The sequence below is a fragment of the Carya illinoinensis genome, chromosome 7 (assembly GCF_018687715.1).
Source record: "Carya illinoinensis cultivar Pawnee chromosome 7, C.illinoinensisPawnee_v1, whole genome shotgun sequence".
Taxonomy (NCBI): Eukaryota; Viridiplantae; Streptophyta; class Magnoliopsida; order Fagales; family Juglandaceae; genus Carya; species Carya illinoinensis.
In genome coordinates, this window is record NC_056758.1 from 6,346,177 (window position 1) to 6,365,551 (window position 19,375).

General features: G+C 34.9%; 1 protein-coding gene and 1 pseudogene across 2 annotated transcripts; one reads left to right on the forward strand and one right to left on the reverse strand.

Moving 5' to 3' along the window:
• LOC122316115 overlaps positions 1–19,375 on the forward strand; it is a 76,318-nt pseudogene that overhangs the window by 23,790 nt on the left and 33,153 nt on the right.
• On the reverse strand, positions 11,424–17,870 carry LOC122315539 (receptor-like protein 14). 2 transcript variants are annotated; one of them, XM_043131512.1, is made up of 8 exons: positions 17,321–17,870; positions 16,785–16,943; positions 16,034–16,198; positions 15,863–15,940; positions 14,952–15,102; positions 14,274–14,357; positions 14,015–14,161; positions 11,424–13,824 (listed from the first exon to the last, which is right to left on the reverse strand). In XM_043131512.1, exons 1-5 carry the CDS (start codon positions 17,559–17,561, stop codon positions 15,032–15,034), a joined length of 714 nt encoding a protein of 237 aa, XP_042987446.1. In that variant the 5' UTR covers positions 17,562–17,870; the 3' UTR covers positions 11,424–13,824; positions 14,015–14,161; positions 14,274–14,357; positions 14,952–15,031. The 2 variants fall into 2 exon arrangements, with proteins under 2 accessions (XP_042987446.1, XP_042987444.1); XM_043131510.1 differs by lacking the exons at positions 16,034–16,198; positions 16,785–16,943; positions 17,321–17,870 and having other exon boundaries at positions 15,837–15,942.

Consider the following 19,375-nt stretch of genomic DNA (forward strand, 5'->3'; position numbering starts at 1 on the left):
CTCACATTGGAATATGTATCTTTAAGTCAAAATAATAATAAAATAATTTATTATTAATTTTTTTCCTAAAATTATTATTTATATATATATTTTGTAATTAGCATCCACTACATACATATGGGATTAATAATACAAATATAATAATAAAAATATAATTTTTTTATATGAAATTAAAAATATAATAAAAATGAGAAAAAATTATATAATATATTATAATAATAAAATGAAGGAGACAGTGAAGGTTTGTTGTGTTGTTGAAGGAGAGAGAAGAGGAAAGGGTTGAGAGAGAGAGAGAGAGAGAGAGAGAGGGAGGAGAGAGAAATAATTAGTATAAATAATATTTGAGTAGTGAATAGTAGATCTCCAAATTTGTACAAGTACTGTTCTTAGTTATGCAAAAATATCGATATGTATAATCTAATGAAGTGAAATTTAGTGTGATGTTATGCAAATATTTCTCTGCATATGCATAAACCAATGCCACTACTCTAAGTTTGGTAGTTCAAATGCTTATCTTGCTAAAATCTAGATTTGGAATTGTACGCGCGAGGACAGCTAGAAGGTTCACAAGTTGGATTTACCCTTGGACGAGAAAGGTAAAATGTTATTGAGAGATTTTGAATTGTTGATCACATTGGTGCAGCTTATTCTGGCACAAGTGAGAGTGTCCTGACAGACTGAGCAACTCTGTTGGTTCTGTTTTGTGCCCAAGAAGAAAGATTCTTGACATGTATCAGAGGCAAAAAAATTTTGACAAGTATCCAATTGCATTCAAAAAGTGATGGAGTTGACAATTATAGTGTTTGGTCAATCTTCTACTGCGATACCAGATGAGATGGACGAGTTACCTCTTATTACACAACTAAAAACTTTACAAGTAATTTCAGCTCAATTGCTTTTAATTTCTGTCATACAATTATTCTTGGTCTAAATCTTGCAAAAAGGTTCCTCATTTGACAACTTCAAATGGCAACTTTCGCTGCCTTGAATTTGAATGTTATTAAGATGCTCTGTTGGGCTGTTTGGTTTGTTATATGTAACTTTTGCACATTGACCTTTTGTTAGTTGTAGTCGCTAGAGTCAGAAATTAGATGCATTTTCGAATGCACACCAGGTCAGAAACTTTTGTTATTTGAACTTCTCATCTTAGTGAATTGATTTTCATATCTTTCTTTTGTGCCATAAGTTGCATATGATCTAATGGAAAAATCCCCTTAATTGAGTAAAGGTACTTCCCAACGGACTCTGTCTCTTGTAATTATTTTCTGAGTTGCCAAATATAATTTATTTTCTTATTTTCATCTTTTTATTATTACTGAGAAGCTATTTGCTTGGTTAGCTTGCAAGAAACGTCTGTCTATAGTTTGTGCTAGGGATTTAAATTACAAGTCTGTCAACTTTCATCAAAGAAAGTTACTGATTTTTATGGGATTGACCTTTTTTGCTATTGAGCTCATATGCTCAGTTATATTATTGACTACTCTTAATTCCATCTGCTTTGGTAGATTTTTGTTTTTGGTTTTCATTGTTTTCAGTTAGCACCTTTATAGTTTGAATCGGAGTGGCATATAAAAACATTACTTATATATATATATATAATCATTTCTTCATTTGATGGTGGTATAGTCAAGGTAAAAACATTGATTATATAAAAAATTTCCGTCAGCATTAAGAAATCCATATTCTATTGAATTTTATATGATTTAGAAGAAGGTCTACATGAACGGTCTAGGATTCTAAGCTGTGTAGAGATAGAAATGAATGGTTTGAAAGGAAACAGAGTATTAGGTAATGAAATACCTTTCATAAATTAAAATGGAATTAACCTTTTAAAGTGTGTCGTTGCCCTTGTTGTATGAATCTGCTTAGAGAACCAGTGTAAGCATCTTGAAGAGTGAAAAGATCAACAGTATACATAAGGGTGGGTAGCCAAAATGAGCAACAGTATATTTTAAAAATGATTTGATCTTCCAGCTTATAGTCTTATTTTCATGAAAGCCAGAGAGAAAAACTTGACTGGTATAAAAATGAATGGAAAAGCCAAGTTGACATATTTGATATATCATCTTTAAAGTATAATGCCATGACATTAATTTGTTTCTTAAGTCTAATTTTAACAGTTCCTATTTTCATTTTTCAGGTGACATGCTTGTTAGGTTTGGTTGCTGATATATTTGTTTCTTAAGGCCTATAATTTTCTTCATTTTAGAATCAAACCATATCAGAGTCATGCTTTTCATGATGAACTTTAGTTGCTGTTTGTAGGCATACACAATGATTTTGCAGACTATCTTACAAACCTATGCTTTGAAAAAATTGTTCAGTGTGATATATCAACTTAGCTGAAAATGTTTGTTGTTCATGTTTTCTGTTGGCCATGTTTCATGTCAATACATCTGCCTTTTTTCCTTCTAACTTGATCACCCTAAGTAAACACTTGATTACAACATGATCAAGTGAACATTACATTCAACCCTCCTTTTAAATGGCAAACATGATTTTTGTAAGGTTGCCACTCAACTACCAATTATTTAAGTGTTTTGTATCTCAGTTTGAAACTTCAGTGACAATATACAAAACATCTACTTTGGGTTGGAGATTGTTTTACAGTGAGTATATATAAAGAAACTTATCTTGCCTAGCCACTTTCTTCTGATGTGCATGCTAATAAGGACACTACCTTACAAGACAAGCATAGGAAATAACATTCAATTAAAAACCAGTTTTCTTTAGCCTAAATTGACTTTCAGCATCAAATAATAATAAGAACTAAAAATCAATGAAAGAGGTGATGAGATACATATGCACAAAGTACACAACCAGCTATATATCATCACTACCTTTAAAGATGTCCAGTACATGAGATCCTTAATCAAATTGAAGCTCCTCTCTACCTCCAATAGGGATTAATATAAAGGATACTAACTACCACTGAGAAGCCTGCAAGAAATACTAGATCGAGGATTGCTTCATACCATTTGGATTTCCCTCATAATTACTATTCCCAAAAGTCCCAAATTCATATTTATCTGGCACTTTATTGGACAAATTATTTTATGCAACATTGAATATTCCCATAAAATACAAATCAATCAATGTCGAGGGAATTTCTCCAATCAAACTACTGTGAGACAGGTCCAAGCTTTCTATCAATGCCAACTTGATTATCATATGCTATATCTATATTGACATTCAAAAGATATTTCTCTAGAAGACTTTCACCTGGTACCATATTGTAAAAGTAGTGTAAGTTTCTGAAAAGGGAAGAACAATTGCATTTATCTTCCCAAAGGTAATATTGTGAAAATAATGCGGTATTGTCCCATAAAAGGAGTTCCTTGAAAGATCCATTATGCCTATTTTATTTAGCAAACATACTTGGTTTTGAATTATACCACTAAAATTGTTGCCTCTCAACAAAAATATTCTGAATTTAGAAAGTGCACTAATTTCAACAAGAATGGTGTCAGAAAGGTTGTTTTCTCTAAAGTCCAATGTCAAAAGAAATGATGAGTTGAAAAAGAGCTTTTCATATAGATCATGTAAGCTTGTTCCCTTGCAAAAGTACATTAGTCTGTTCATCCAAGCAAGAAGGTAAAGGTCCTGAAAGTGAGTTATAAGAAAGATCTATTAAAAATGTGGAGCCTTATCCACATGGAATTTGACCCACAAAAAAAAAAAAAAAATTATTACTCATGACAAGAGCTCCCCCAAACTCTGTTATGTTTCCTATCCACAGGGAATTGTACCTGACATGTTGTTCTTAATATTAAATAGACTCACGCCACTGCAAATTGATAATACTCTAGATAGTGTAGCTGTGAACTGATTATTGTTCAATTGAAGAATAATTAAGGATGACAACCTGCAAAGCTTCGAGAAGATTTCACCCTAAAAGCTGTTATTGCCTAAATACAAAGTATCCAAGGAGGTACGTTTGAAAACCAATTCCTTTGGTACCTTCCTTGAGAATCTATTAAAGGACAAATCAAATACCTTCAAAAAGCTCATGTCACCAATTGAGGATGGAAGATCGCCTTCAAAATGATTTTGGGAAAGATTACCCATTTGGATAGTGAAAATGTTTCATCTCAACTCATGATTATAACTCTATCAAGTTCTTACACAAAATATAATAAACAATTCAACTTTTTTAAATCTCAAAATAATAATAATATTACAAAATAATACTCTAACAATATTTTATTCAATTTTTATCTAAAATCATCTCATTTCATCTCACTATCCAAACTGCACCTAGAGTTTCTAAATTTGGCATTATCTTTCCAACATTTTTTTTGAAGTGGACCATCTACGTGATTTTTTGAGACATCCATCCAAAAAACATTAATGTGGCACCCTGGTTGTAAATAAAATCAACCCTTAAAAGAATTATTTAAAAGACTAGTCCCCGTTTGGATGTAAGAAGTGTCTCATCTCATCTTATCATTCAACTTTTCTAAATTTTCACACAAAATATAATAAATAATTCAAATTTTTTTAAATCTCAAAACAATAATAATATTCTATCAATATTTTATTCAACTTTCAACTTTTATCTCAACTTAACTCATCTCAACTCACTATCCAAAAGTTTAGTTGTTGTAGCCTTACATTGTTTTCTAGAAACCAAATTGGGAAGCTTCCTTTCATCTTATTGTGAGAGAAATCAACTAGTTCTAATTTGTGACGATCAAAGAGAAACTTGGGAATATAGGTAGTTAGCTTGTTCAGATTACAATTCCGCAATACAAGTGCCATTAACTAAAATAATGGGGTCCAACCCACTGGATTTTCAGTTTCAATCTCAAATTTGCATAATGCAGTTAGACAAATAGATTTGTTATAGGTTTCATTGTCTCTTAGAGGCAAGTTCTCTTGAAATTCATGTGCATACCATTGTTGGTGGGGGCAAATATTGTCTAAATAGAGTGGAGCTCGACACGGTGGTGAGCAAAAAACACAGAAAAGAGAGAAAACAAATGTGAGTGAAAGAAAGAGGGAAACATGCAAAGAGAGAGACATTGGGGGTGTTTGCGTAGGTGGAGAGAAAAGAGAGAGGTGTCGGGGTAAGGGCCAAGAAAAAAGATATTTTAGGGAGTATGGCTAAACAAAAAAGCTAGATGCAGTCACAATGAACGAACGGCACATACAGCCTGACGATGTGGCAGCCTTCTTGATGGAAACGACGTCGTTTCTCCAAACGTTTTATTCTTTCTTTTGGCCCTATAATCCCCTTCCCCCATCCCTTCGCGAGGCTTCTCTCATTTTTCTCCGCAGACTCATTTTCCCCTCAGCAGCCCGAAGCTCTTCTCAGTTCTCTCATCTCAACCCTTCCCTCAACAGCCGCAACCCTTCAACTCCCTCTAATACTCTCTCGCGAACAAAAAAGAAACTCAACACGGATGAATATATTCTCTTGTTTTCCTTCGTCTTCGATCTTGGTTTTTGTCAGATTAATATTTGTACGTAGTAATGATTTTAGGTTGGAGGAAGAGAAGAATAGCCTGCCATGCCGAGAAAAAGAATCCTGTAGGCAACCACGAGATGGAGCCTGTGATTCCGAATAATTTTCGATGCCCCATATCCCTTGAGTTGATGAAAGAGTTTTGCTACGTACAAACAAAGTCGTGTATTAATGTGCGTACCAATACTGATTTTTTCATATTCAAAATTTAAATTAGCATTGTTTTCAATCAAATCTACTTTTGACCAATCACATTAGATTGGTGAACATATTAGTGTGCAGTTGTGCTTGCAACTAGATTTTTCCTTGATGAAAGATCCTGTCACATTGTCTTTTGGGATTAGAATTGGTGCAAAAAATTCAGAAATGGGGTGCGGAGAGTGAACGTAATAGGTGGTGCATCGTCGCAAATGGAACAGCCACTGTACTAGCTGCTACATTCGATGCATTTTCAAATGATTTGTTGAGAGAAATGTCGCAGTGTTGGAAGAGATATTTTATGCACCGAATTGGATGTTTCCTTTTGATGTGGAAGCCCATAAATCCTTGGGATATTGAGCTTCTTTGGATTGCATGGTCTGGTTTTTGAGCAGCAAAGATCTTTCACCAAAGCAAGACTCCATGGTAGCCTTGAAAGAGCTGCTTGCTTGTGATGAAAGCTTGTGGAAAAGCTGTCAGACATTGGGGGAGTGAATGAAATACTTGTTGAATTCGTCAAAAAGCAAATCTGTCCAGCTGCCGTATAAGTCACGGCAAAAACAAGTTTCGACAATTTTATAATTAAAAATGAGCTTGATGATGTGGTGACTGCAGGCGACTTTATTCATCGATTGTCCATAGAATTGTTGATGACTAAAACGATTTCGTCTTGGGTACTCCTTTTTTTACCTTCGCAATCTCTAACTTTCTTACCTTCACAATTTGTGTCTTTCTTTTCCTCTTATTTCCAAACAATTCAATATGGGCCTTTCTTTAGTTCTTATTGATCAATTCTTTCTTATATAAACCATGTGATTAGCAGGTTTGTCTATTAAAGCTTAAAATTCCCTTTCAAGAAAAACAAACAAAGAAACAAACCATCTTATAATTTGATGCAGGGGACTTGGGTCTGATGATGATGAGTTAATTGACTCAATGTTGATAGAGCAAGACTACCTAGAGAAGGCAAATTAGCATAAATAACATATGACAATGTGATAATTGTTCGAATTGAGAGAGTATTGCGCACTTGTCAGTATTTTGGCTATAACTTTGGCATGGATTTTTATAGGCTTGGGTGTTAAAATCACGCATATGAAGCCAATTCAGAAAGTTGTTTTTAGCATGCACGTCGTGATTACCATACTCCGCTTCGTGGTCCTAGTTTTGACCTCAAGATCAGCATTTTCTGCTCCAGATCGTTGGTTTAAATTATTTTTCTCTTTTATGTAAATGCTTCACTTTCACTTTTAGAGATGGCTGTTATTCCGCTTTGGCCAAAGTTTTGACATAATTCCTATTTTATTACTATTTTATTTTTATGCAATAATTAGGATTTTTCCTTTTTAGGCAAAATTCTTAAAATCTCAATTTCTCTTAGCTATTTGAGCCTGACCTGAAGGTTTTAGAAGGAGTTTTCAAACTTTAAGGATAAACCCTATTCTTAGAGTTCTCTCTATGATGCATCTTTTCTCATCTCAATCCCTAGTTTTTGTTGATTAACTAGTCGTTACAATGATTCTTACTCGGCTCGATGTCAGTTGGTATTAGATTTTTAGCCTTTTTTTGGGTGATTTATCATCAGTTTTAGTGGCTAGTGGTAGAGTTCATTGGCAGTTTTTGAATGAGAAAGCCCTTCACCACGATTGTAACATGTAGGATGTGATTATTACATATTTACAAAGTCAAATCGCTGAATTTTCCTAGCATCTAGAGACACAGAATCTAAGGCCTCATTTGGTTACACAGATGAGATGAGATGTTTTAAATAGTAATGAATAAAATATTATTATAATATAATTTTTGAATATTAATTTTGTATTGAAATTTGAAAAAGTTGAATTGTTTATTATATTTTGTATGAGGATTTGAAAAAGTTGTAATGATGAGTTGAGATGAGATGAAATGAGATTTTTGGTATTGTGTAACCAAACCGGGCCTTAAGACTCAGATGGGTCTCTTTCTTAAAATCATTTTCGAAAGAAAAAAGTTAAAGGTAGTCAAGTTGGTGCACGACTGCGCACCCCCATCTACCTAGCAAAATGGGATGTTTTTATTTAAAATGAAACGCTGCGTTTCACCCTTCTTCATCCTTATCTCACCATGATCAAACGGTGTAGTGAGGAGGAAGAGGAGCAAGGTGAACTGAAAGAGACTTTAGAAATAGAGGATTCTTCTTCTTATATCTCTGCTCGGGTTGCCGCAATTATTGCCTTTAAAAAGCACCGCAAGTCTATAAAATGCCTGACATGTGAGGTATTTGTTTGGTTGCTTAGATGATGCATGGGAAATGGTGGAAACTTTGTGGATGTTCGATTAATGCAACTGATTTGGTTTCCTAGCTTTGAATGGAGTTGCAAACTTGCGCGAATTGGGTTTTGGCATGTATGTAATTTTATCGTGAGTTATTCGCCATTTGTGGGTTGGGAATGATTGCTTGAATTAATGAATTTGGTTTGATGTTTGAAATTTATTTTCTTGGAATGGTAGCAGTGAGCAATCGATCTTAAAAATAAATAATTTATAAAATAAATGCACAAACGGTGGTTTGAAGTGATTTGAGCTGTAAAAAAATATAGATGAAAGGAAAAATTGCAGCACACTGTGAATATGCTGTGCAACCGAGGAACAATAGTCTGAGAGATAGATGTTGTTGTTCAAGTTCTCACCCTTCCACGAGATGATTCAAATTTACAGGGTCTGATACGGTTGTACAACATGATTTGGGAGAGAAGAACAAAAATCAGTCAATACACACTTTTGAGTTTGGGAGAGAGGAGGAAAAATGGGTTTCTGTATGATGTTTTTGTGAGATCCAGGTCTATAGCTGTGAAAATGTTCGGTGTTCAGGAGTTGGGATGAAGGATTCTTTCTTTGGGTTCTTAGCCTTCCTCGCCTTTTTTTTTTCCTTTTAATAATATTATTAAAATAAAACATACACATCAGCAGGCGTGCACAAGGGGTGCACCAACTTGTCTGTCCGTAGAAGTACTACTTTCTAAAAGTCGCACCATAAGAACGGGCGTTACATTAATGTTGGTGGACCTTTCCCCAAGCCTTCCACCCCCCCCCCCCCCCCCACCCATGAGAGATATAAAACATTAGATTGACTTGCTGCGAGGTTTTATCTTGTTCGACAGACCAACATATCGCCTCGTCGCCAAGGAGTTTGAGGAGTTGTGGCATGAAGGCCTTGTTTGGATATTGAGATGAGAAATATGTGAATAGTAGTGAAATAATTTATGAATAGTAATGAAACAGTTTGAGTTAAGATGTTTTATGGGTTTTTTGAAATAAGAGAGAAAAAGTTGAAGAAAAAAATTATAAAGTTATAATATTATTTTTATTTTAAAATTTGAGAAAGTTGTATTATTTTTTGTATTTTATTGGAAAGTTGAGAAAAATTGTAATGATTAGATAATGATTAAATGAAAATTTTAAGATTTGAAATTGAAAAACACTTATATTTGAATGGTGTTTGGATGTTGAGATGAGATGAAATGATATCATCTCAACATTCAAACAGGGCCTAAGTATTGGAGTTGTTGGAGAGGGGATACATTCGTTAGAGTATGTGCATGGATGTAGTTCCTACCTTATGGGTGCCGAAAGATGGTCCATGGCATATGTGTGTAGATAGTAGGGCGAATAATAGGATCTCAATGAAGTATAGATTTCCAACTCCCCACCTAGATGACATGTTGGATAACTTTTCAGGCGCACGTCTCTCATTCTCTCATTTTCTCTAGGTTTCTCTCTCTGTGTAACTCGAGTTCACTTCAAGGGGTACTAGGAAGAAGAAGGAAGGCAAAGTGCTCTGGTGCTCGGGTGAGAGTTGACCAAGTGAAAGGAATTAAGTGATGTACTAATAAGATAAGTTTCCAAAGTATCTGCCATGATCCTCACCAAAATATCTACCACGATACTCTCCGGCATTTCTACTTTTTCATTCCATAAATTTCTGCACTATGTAAATACAATGTAATTGTTAGTTTCTATATTCAACAGATTGTATAGATGGAAGAATCCAAGTATTTGGTTTAGTACAACCAGAATTTACCTTCTGGTGTAGTATCCTGTACATTATATAACCTTATTCCGTTTCGCTCCAAATTCCAGCTCATTCCTATCCATTTTATCCATTCCAATTGGAATTAGCACTTTGGTCCCCATTTCGTTTCGGATTGTTTTTGTAATTTTTTTGTATTTGGATGGTATTTTTATAAATTTTAAATCCATATTGTATTTAATTAATTCTAGAATATAAAATGTATTTTATAATTTTAATTTTTTTTGTAACTTTAAATATATCTCCTTATTCTCACTTTTTTTAAAATATCATTATTTTGAATAATTTATCTATTCTTTTTTTTTTTTTTTGTGTCTCAACGCAAGTTTGTGATTTTTTCAATATATATTCATTTCATAAATTTCCAATTCTTCCATATATATACACATATACATGATACACACTAATATATATGTATTTATTCAATTAGTTGTTAGTTTATATATACATATAAATATTTATATATAATATATAATTAATCATGAAACGGTACACTAAAATACACCGATACCAAAATATTCTATTTCAATATTTAAACTGGAATGATCACCAAAATGAAATTTAAAACATTGGGTAGAAGAGCAAAACTTACTCATCTTTGACTTGTGTAATATCTATATAAATCAATACAAGATACACACAAAGTCTGTGGACTGCTTTTTTGAATTATTTTATTATAGGGACATCCATCCTAATAAGCCTTCCTCAACAATGACGAGTGTCCTATGCATTGTCAATAAAGTTGAGTTGCAAAAGGTTCAGTGTGAGGTGTCATGTAGAGAAACCTGAGAGGTTGAAAGCTTATGCAAAGCTTACAAGTTTATGAGCCTTCTTTCATCTTAGTTAAAGGGTAAAACCAAGCAATAGACTCCGTGCCCTTAGACCGAATTTGTGGAAAGCTAAATTCGAATGTTGGGTGGGCTAATGTGTTGCGGGGAATTTCGAGAAATCTAACTAAAAAGTAGCTCAACATACCAAGCCAGACTCATGACAGGTGGGGAATTGCATTTTTGCGCTAGATCGGAGGACTTTGAGATGCTTCCAGGCACTTGCTCAAAGGACTCGGGGAACCTATTTCTAATTGTTAGGTCGAAAGTCATGGGGAAATATACTTTCCGTGCTTTAGGTCAAAATTTACAGCACTTGCTCACCTAAATCATGCCTATGAATTACCTTGCCCATTCAATTCTTTGTCCATCCTATTCCATTATTCGGCCTACTCTTTGCTCGGCTACTCGTTGCTTGCCCAAATTGCCCGCTTGCTAGCCCAACGATACTTAAATCCAACTTTTCTCAAATTTCTCACAAGTAAATGTGATCCAAGGTCGTGGCTCTTTGATGCAGGGGATCTGGGTTTGACAATGTTGAGCTGGCAGATTTCACGTAGATGATGCTGGACAGCCTCGAGAAGCAGATCAATACAAATTTTGTAGGAAATGACGAAGATTCCTCTTATTGGAGCAATATTGCGCATGTGTTTGTATTTAGGAGTAGATCACTACTTGCCTAACGCTTATTAAAAATACAACTTAAAATATTTCTAGTCATGATCCTCCTATTGATAAGAAGTCATAAAAACATATATACAAATTAACCACTTAGTCGCCCAACATTACATTTTTTTGAAAAAAAACTAAATTGAAAGCAGCTTGTCCTCACTAATAAAAATAGCAATACAAGACAAGCATAGGAAATAAAATTCAATTAAAACCAGTCTTCTATAGAAAGAGGCCTGGAATTGAGTTCCTTGATTCATAATATTAGAGCACAACAAACAGTATTGATAATCAATTACATATGCAAGTACACAACTAACTATCATCACAGCCTTTAAAGTTGTCCATGAAACCACGAGATATCTAATGTCGACATAGTCAATTTGGCAACCTTTTTAGGGGTATCAAAACTGTAAAATAACTCCAGTACATGAGATCCTCAATCAAATTGAAGCACCTTTGCCTCCAATAAGGATTAATATAAAGGATACTAACTACCGACAAAAAGAAAATAAGGTAAGATACTAAGAAGCTTGCAAAAAAGACTACATGATCTACTTCATACCATTTTGAAGGCTTTTTTGGTTTTGGATTTGACTTATCTGGTGTGGTATAGCAATTCTCCAACGGTGGTCCACAAAGAAATGGATTTCCTTCGTAGCTACTCTTATCAAAAGTCCCAAATTGATATTTCATATCAGGAACCTTACCAGATAAATTATTGTATGAAACATTGAATATTTCCATAAAATTCAAATCAACCAGTGTCGAGGGAATTTCTCCACTCAAACTATTGTGAGAAAGGTCCAAGCTTTCTATCGATGCCAAACTTGAAAATGTCTCCGGAATCGAACCTATCAGTTGATTGTGAGACAAGTTTAGTGAAATAATTGAAGATAGTTGTCCAAGTTTCGCTGGGATTCCACCTGTTAGTCTGTTGCATGACAAATCCAATCCAGACATGTAATCAAGGATGCCACCCTTGTAGGTGCTAGATCTGTACTTCGTTACAAACTGAACCTCAACATGATTATTATAATCATATGGCATTCCTACAGAGGATTCCCAAATATATTTCACTAGAAGACTTTCATATATTAAAGCTTATTTGGTAGACCATGTTAGAGAAAAAAAACCAGGTTGTGAAAAGGCAAGATTAGTAGCATTTATCTTCCCAAAGGTAATATTGTGAAAACAATCCGGTATTGTCCCAGAAAAGGAGTTCCTTGAAAGATCCATTATGCCTATTTTCTTTAGCAAACATATTTGGTTTGGAATCATACCACCAAAATTGTTGCCTCCCAACAAAAGTATTCTTAAGTTAGAAAGCATATTAATTTCAACAGGAAGGGTGCCAGAAAGGTTGTTTTCTCTAACATCCAATGTCTTAAGAGATGATGAGTTAAAAAGGGCACTTGGTATAGATCCTGTAAGCTTGTTCCCTTGCAAAAGTACATTAGACTGTTCATCCAAGCAAGAAGGTAAAGGTCCCGCAAGTGAGTTATGAGAAAGATCTATTAAATCCATTGGATTAATTACACAGGGAATGTGACCCTCAAAAGAATTATTACTCATGATAAGAGCTCCTCCCCCTAACCCCATTATATTTCTTATCCAACTGGGAATTGTACCTGACATGTTGTTGTTCCCAATATCAAACAGATACAAGCTTGTAAGAGTTGATGATACGCTAGATAGAGTACCTGTGAACTGATTGCTGTTCAATTGAAGCATCAATAAGGCTGACAACTTGAAATGCTTCGAGAAGATTTCACCCTAAAAGTTGTTATTGCGTAAATTCAAAGTTTTCAAGGAGGTACATTTGGAAACCAATTCTGTTGGCACCTTCCCTGAGAATCTATTAAAGGACAAATCCAATACTTGCAAATAACTCATGTCACCAATTGAGGATGGAAAATCACCTTCAAAATGATTTTGGGAAATATTTAGCCAATGTAAATATGGCATTATCTTTCCAATATTTTCTTGAAGTCGCCCATCGAAGTGATTTCCTGAGACATCTATCAAAGAAACATTAATATGGTGCTCTGGTTGTAAATAAAATCGACCCTCAAAAGAATTATTTCTAAGATTTAGCTGTAGTATCCTTGTATTGTTTTCTAGCAACCACAACGGGAAGCTTCCTTTCAACTTGTTGTGAGAGAAATCAACTTTTTCCAAACTGTACTGATCAAAGAGAAACTTGGGGATATTTCCAGTTAGCTTGTTTAGATTACAATTCTGCAATGCTAGGGCCGTTAACTGAAATAATGGGGTCCAACCCAATGGATTTTCAGTTTCAATCACAAGTTTGCTGTTTTCACTCATAATTCGAACCACCTTAAGCTTGGAATGATTAGCGAATGAGCTGAATGAGAACAGACCCTCAAAGAGATTATGACTAAGATCAATATACTCAATCGTTGTGGGATTCAAGCTGGCTACCAGAGATGAAGACAACTTTCCAATGAAATGGTTACCAGATATATCCAACACTCTTAGTGATGATATATTGTTTATGCATCGAGGCAGGATACCTTCAAAGTCATTGTAAGAAATATCCAACTCTTCAAGTTTCTTCAATTTGCACAAATCTGTCATAAGAAATAAAATTAGTAGGAGGTGCAAATTGGCCAGTTCCCTCACTCTTTTTAACAAATCAATTTGTATGTATAAAATTAGTAGGAGGTGCAACAATTAGCACCTATCTTTAATTTGTTGATCTCACATTTGATCCTAATGAATTAATTGAAGATGGGTGAGTAATTTGTTTTTCGTATTCACCTTGAGTAGGGAAATCTCCATTGAAATAATTGTCAGATAACGATATAGCCTTCGCTGAAGATAGTGCTCCAATATATGGAGAAATACTCCCATTCAAGCGATTTTCACGCATATCTAAAATCTCCAGCCTTCTTAAATTTGCCAAATCTACCAAGGGATGTGAAGACAGAAAGTGTGAAAAAAAAAAAAATAGACAGAAAGCTATTTCTTAATTGAAGCATCTAAAAAAAACTCAAGTTAATTAAATGCCCATATATACCTTTGATAGAAAGAGGCCCTTCGATTACGTTGTAACTTAAATCTAAGTGCTTTAGCTTGCTCAGTTTAGACAAACCATGGAATTCTGAAGAAAAAAAAATATATCAATTGTTAAATTCAATAATACAATAATATCCTTTTAGTTCTACTGCATGGGTTCCTTATTTCACTAAGATTAATTTTAATTAGTTTGTTTCACAAGAGGGGCTTATCCTACCATACAGAATTAGCAAAATAATCATAAAAACAAAACGTATATTAAGTAGCTAACAATATTTAAACTTGATGTGAAGTTTTGGGTAGATCAACCATTAGTAGCACACCCTTGTCCTTTTGTGAAGTTTTGTAAGGGTGATATTGGAATATGGGAATCTATGCAGAGTGATCATCTATTGTGGTAATTCTAATATATATGATATATAATATTCAAGCTTGAATATTGACCATTTTCTTATTTATGATGTTAATATCAAGTTTATTGGTAGAAGTTGCCAGAAAAATTAATGTTATTGTCAATAATCAAGATATGTACATTATCTCATTTCACCCAATCCCTCATTCTCCTCCTCATCTTCTCTATTTCCTTTTTTCCTCTATCACAATGTAACCACAAAAATGCTATATCGTTAATTAATGAAGCATCTAAAAAAACTCAAGTTAATTAAATGCACATATATACCTTTGATAGAAAGAGGCCCATGGATTAAGTTGAAACTTAGGTCCAAAGACTCGAGGGCTGGAAGCTGGGCGCCCAAAACTTTAAAAATTTGATTCCGGAATGAATTCCAACTTGTGCTTTAGCTTGCTCAGTTTAGACAAACCATGGAATTCTGAAGTAAAAAAATATATCAATTGTTAAATTCAATAACACAATAATATCCTTTTAGTTATACTGCATGGGTTCCTTATTTCACTAAGATTAATTTTAATTAGTTTGTTTCACAAGAATTAGCACAATTAATAATCATAAAAACAAAACGTCTATTAAGTAGCGCGCTAACAATATTTAAGGGTAATATTGGGATGTGGGTATATATGCAGAGCGATCATCTATTGTGGTAATTCTAATATATATGATGAATATTCAAGCTCAAATATTGGCCTCTTTCTTATTTATATTGTCAATATAAATCAAGATATTATGATTTACCTTATTAAAGATATTTTCCTATAAATAAAGCCCTATAGTTGTGTTCAGTTTATTCACAAAATAAAGATGTAGCTCTCAAAATTTTTTTCTCCCAATCCCTCATTCAGTCAAGATTTAGTAGAACACTCTGTCCTAATGTGGTAATTCTAATATATATATAAACCAAATTAAAGATTTGATTTTCAGATCTTCTCTATTTCTATTTTTATTTTGTTTTAATTTCTTTCAACAGATTGCGATCTTTTGTTGTGAGTTCAAAGGCTGTCAAAAATTAATAGTCTTCCCTAAAAAGGCATGGGTAAAAGTGAACAACTCTATATATACTCCTAACTCTGCTGCCAGTACCTATATCACTCCTAAAAACATGAAAGATAGTTGTAATTGGAAATTTTGAAATTCCGAAAGGTAGTTTACCTCATCAAGTAGTCATGATTAATTACCTTTGGGTGTTAAGCCGTACTCCGTAAGCCAATTGTCACTTAAATCCAACCTCTCCAAGTTTTCAAACGCCGATAATTCTGCACAAAATAAAACATGGAAAATAAAACAGGATGTAATATGGGAATTGACTGCAAATTCTATAAATTAATAAAACAGATCAACATGCGTGCCTTGGGCAGGTAAAGGTCCTTCCATCCAAAGTCCAGCAAGATTCAGATTCCTAAGGGATGATGATTTGACTGCAGTACTCAACGACGATATGGCGCTCTTGCTGAAATTAGTCCAACTAATATCTAATGTCTCCAGGTTGTCTAACCTTGACAAGCTTTTAGAACCTGTACTTGTACATGATATTTCGTAAAATGAAAAAGAAAATACGCAGTCATCAGTAGTACTTACAAGAAAAGTAGTATTTCACAATTTGAACATTAGTTTTGGGCAAAACTTCGTAATCCTAAGTATTCATGTAAATGGATTTGGTAAAATATCTTAAGCACAAATAAGAAATTATGGATTAAGATATTGCTCAAACTTGAAGGACTCGGGTGGGAGAGAGATGGAAATATAAAGTGGGCCCTACACCATAATTCATTGCTGCCCGATATATACAGATATTAATAAATGGTATAGTACCTATTTAATGTGTCTTTCTTTCTTCCACTTGAGGTCTTTAAATATGATTTTAGAGATCTTTTTAACAGATAGAAATGATTTGTACAGTCTTAAGATATTCAAAATCCGCATGTTTTCTTCTTTTTTTTAAAAAAAAAAAATGAGCAATTTAAATTTCAAAATGAATGTGTAAAACTGGCATACCCTAAAATTGTATCTACTATTACTCTTTTATAGAAATATTGTTTTATCTTAAAAAAGAAAATTCAAAGGATAATCAGAAATCTATATACAAAGAAGATTGAATACCTGCAGCTGTTGTCCAATTTCCCAAACGATCATTACCCACAAGAACCAATGTGGTAAGGGATGAAAGTTGAGATAGGGATGGGAAAATGCTATCTTCAAAGTAATTATTAGCGAGGTTCAATACCTCCAACCTTCTCAATACAGCTAGCCTTTCAAAACCTGCAAGAAGATTATTGGAAGTGTACTGTAGGAAAGAAAGTAAAGAGAAAGGAAGGTTGTATGGACTGAACACAAGAAAAATGCACCAAATATGGGACCTATATACGATCACAAATATCTCTTCCTTGTTCTTCCTTATTTGACGCGTGGCCTTTTGCTCACCTTGTTTATTTTTTCTTTTTAATTTCATTGTATCAAAATTAAGAATTTGGATACCACATGGTTATTTTATGGTCATTTCTACCACTTACGGACACAACCCTCAAATTTTTTTATTTTGTTTAATTTGTTGGGAGAGGAATTAGGATATATGCATGGGGTAGGGGTTTTGTTGTAGTGTGAAAGTTGAAGTAGCAGACACAAATTAAAAAGCAAACCTTCATGAGCTATGCAACCACCAATTTTATTGCTGGACAAATCAAGACTTGTTAGCTCCTTAAAAGGCTGAAATAGGGAAACATTTAGCAACCAATTATGCTTCTCGTGAATTGTGCCTGTTGTCCAGTAGAAACCATTATAATAGTACTGTTGCTTCATATCATGGAGCAAGAGTTCAATGACATGACCCGTGGTGGAGTTGCACAAGACTCGCTCCCAATCACAACAGTCACTGCTCATTTGATCTGCGTCTTCAATTCAGGAGGGAAGACGATGGCCAATGTGATAATGGGATTTCAGAAACGCCTTCAGTCGTAACAGACCAATCCTCTCTTCCTCCAAGCAACATTTGTGCTCATGGATTTGCACAAAAATTACTAACGCCCACATCAAACACTTCACCAAAGACCAAGGCCTCCTGACTGGAAAACATTGTCGCACACCTTGATTCATGATGTCTTGTTAATTAATCAGCTTGTTTTTTGTTGGCATAAAATACTCACTCTTATTTTCTCTATTTTTCTACTGATATATATAATAGTGAGAGCATTAAAGTCTAAACCAATGAAAGACTTCATATTTCCACATTTACTTGGACTAATATATACACCCATGAGAGCATTAACTTGATCTAGATGGTGAGAGAATTAAAGTCTAGACCACGTGAAAGACTTCATATTTTCACATTGACTTGGACTAATATATACACCCATGAGAGCATTAACGTCTAGACCACATGAAAGACTTCATATTTCCACATTGACTTGGACTAATATATACACCTATTAGAGCATTAACTTGGTGTAGATGGTGAGAGCATTAACGTCTAAACCGCGTGAAAGACTTTATATTTCCATATTGACTTGGACTAACATATACACTCATGAGAGAATTATCGTAATTATTCATTGAAACGCCGTTGTAGTGAGAGAAGCTCTCCCTTCTCTCTAGGAAAAAACTAAAGGAAACCGCTTGAGGGAGGTGGGAGCCCCGGCTCCTCCCTCCCTCCCCCCTCTTTTTTCTTTTTCCTTCCGGTTGCTTTGTATTTTCAGATTGTTAATAAATGTTGTGTCCGTGACTCTAATGGGTTGAATGGCCTTTACCAGGCCTGGCTCCCGAATCCTTAATCTCTGTTTTTCATGCAGTTGGGAGGGTGGTTTACAAGTCGGGGTGGAGGATCTCGGTTGCTTACGGCAGTGGTTTTGGGCGGTTTAAAAGCTCATGATCCAGTCCAGTCCCTGACCAATTTATTGGGTGGTTTACTCGACGGGGAGGAGCGAACTTCCAGACATATAAAATGAAGAATGCAAGCTTGAGAGTTGCATGTGGGGATGAGCACGGTTTGGTGTTAGCTGCTGAAAGGATGGTTTGCTGAGGGGACGGCTTTGGAGGATCTACGATGGGAGCGAGGGTAGTGTGTCCTGCTCTTCGGAAGTGATGATTTACGTGGGTTGGGATGCAGTCCAGCGTGGTTATTGAACTCTGTTTCATCCATGGAAAACAGAGGAGGATTCGGTTTGCATGCTAATGTACGTGGGGGGATAAAGTTTTCTTTGGGGTGGAGTTTGGCCGTAGCTCCTGGAGTTTTCTTCAAGGATAGTGGTCGGAGAAGGGGATCGGCGACAGTTGTTTACAGTCAAGGGTAGTTTGGTTTTTATTCCGTTTGGTTGTAGTCTAGTTGTAGTCCATTTTTCCGTTTGGTTTTTTCGTCTGTTTTTGTTTAGTCTGGTGGCGGTGTGGTTTTCTTTCCGTTTTGGATTCTGGTTTTTGTTTAGTTTTATGGTTCTGGTTTAGTCTGGAAATAAGTGGCTTCCGGTGGCTGAGTTATGGAGCTGGAAAGTTTTATGGCCATAGGTGTTCCAGTGGCAGCATTCTGCTCTCTGGTTTGGTGTCCGTTGCTCTCTGAAGATAGCTCGTTTTTGCTCAGGGTCATGCACGGCGCATGTATGCTGATATGAGACAGGTGCAGGACGACGCAGGAGGGAGAGTGGGCTGGGGTAGCAATTCTGTTAGCTGCTTTGTCATGTACGGGTAGCAGAACAGTGGGAGACAAA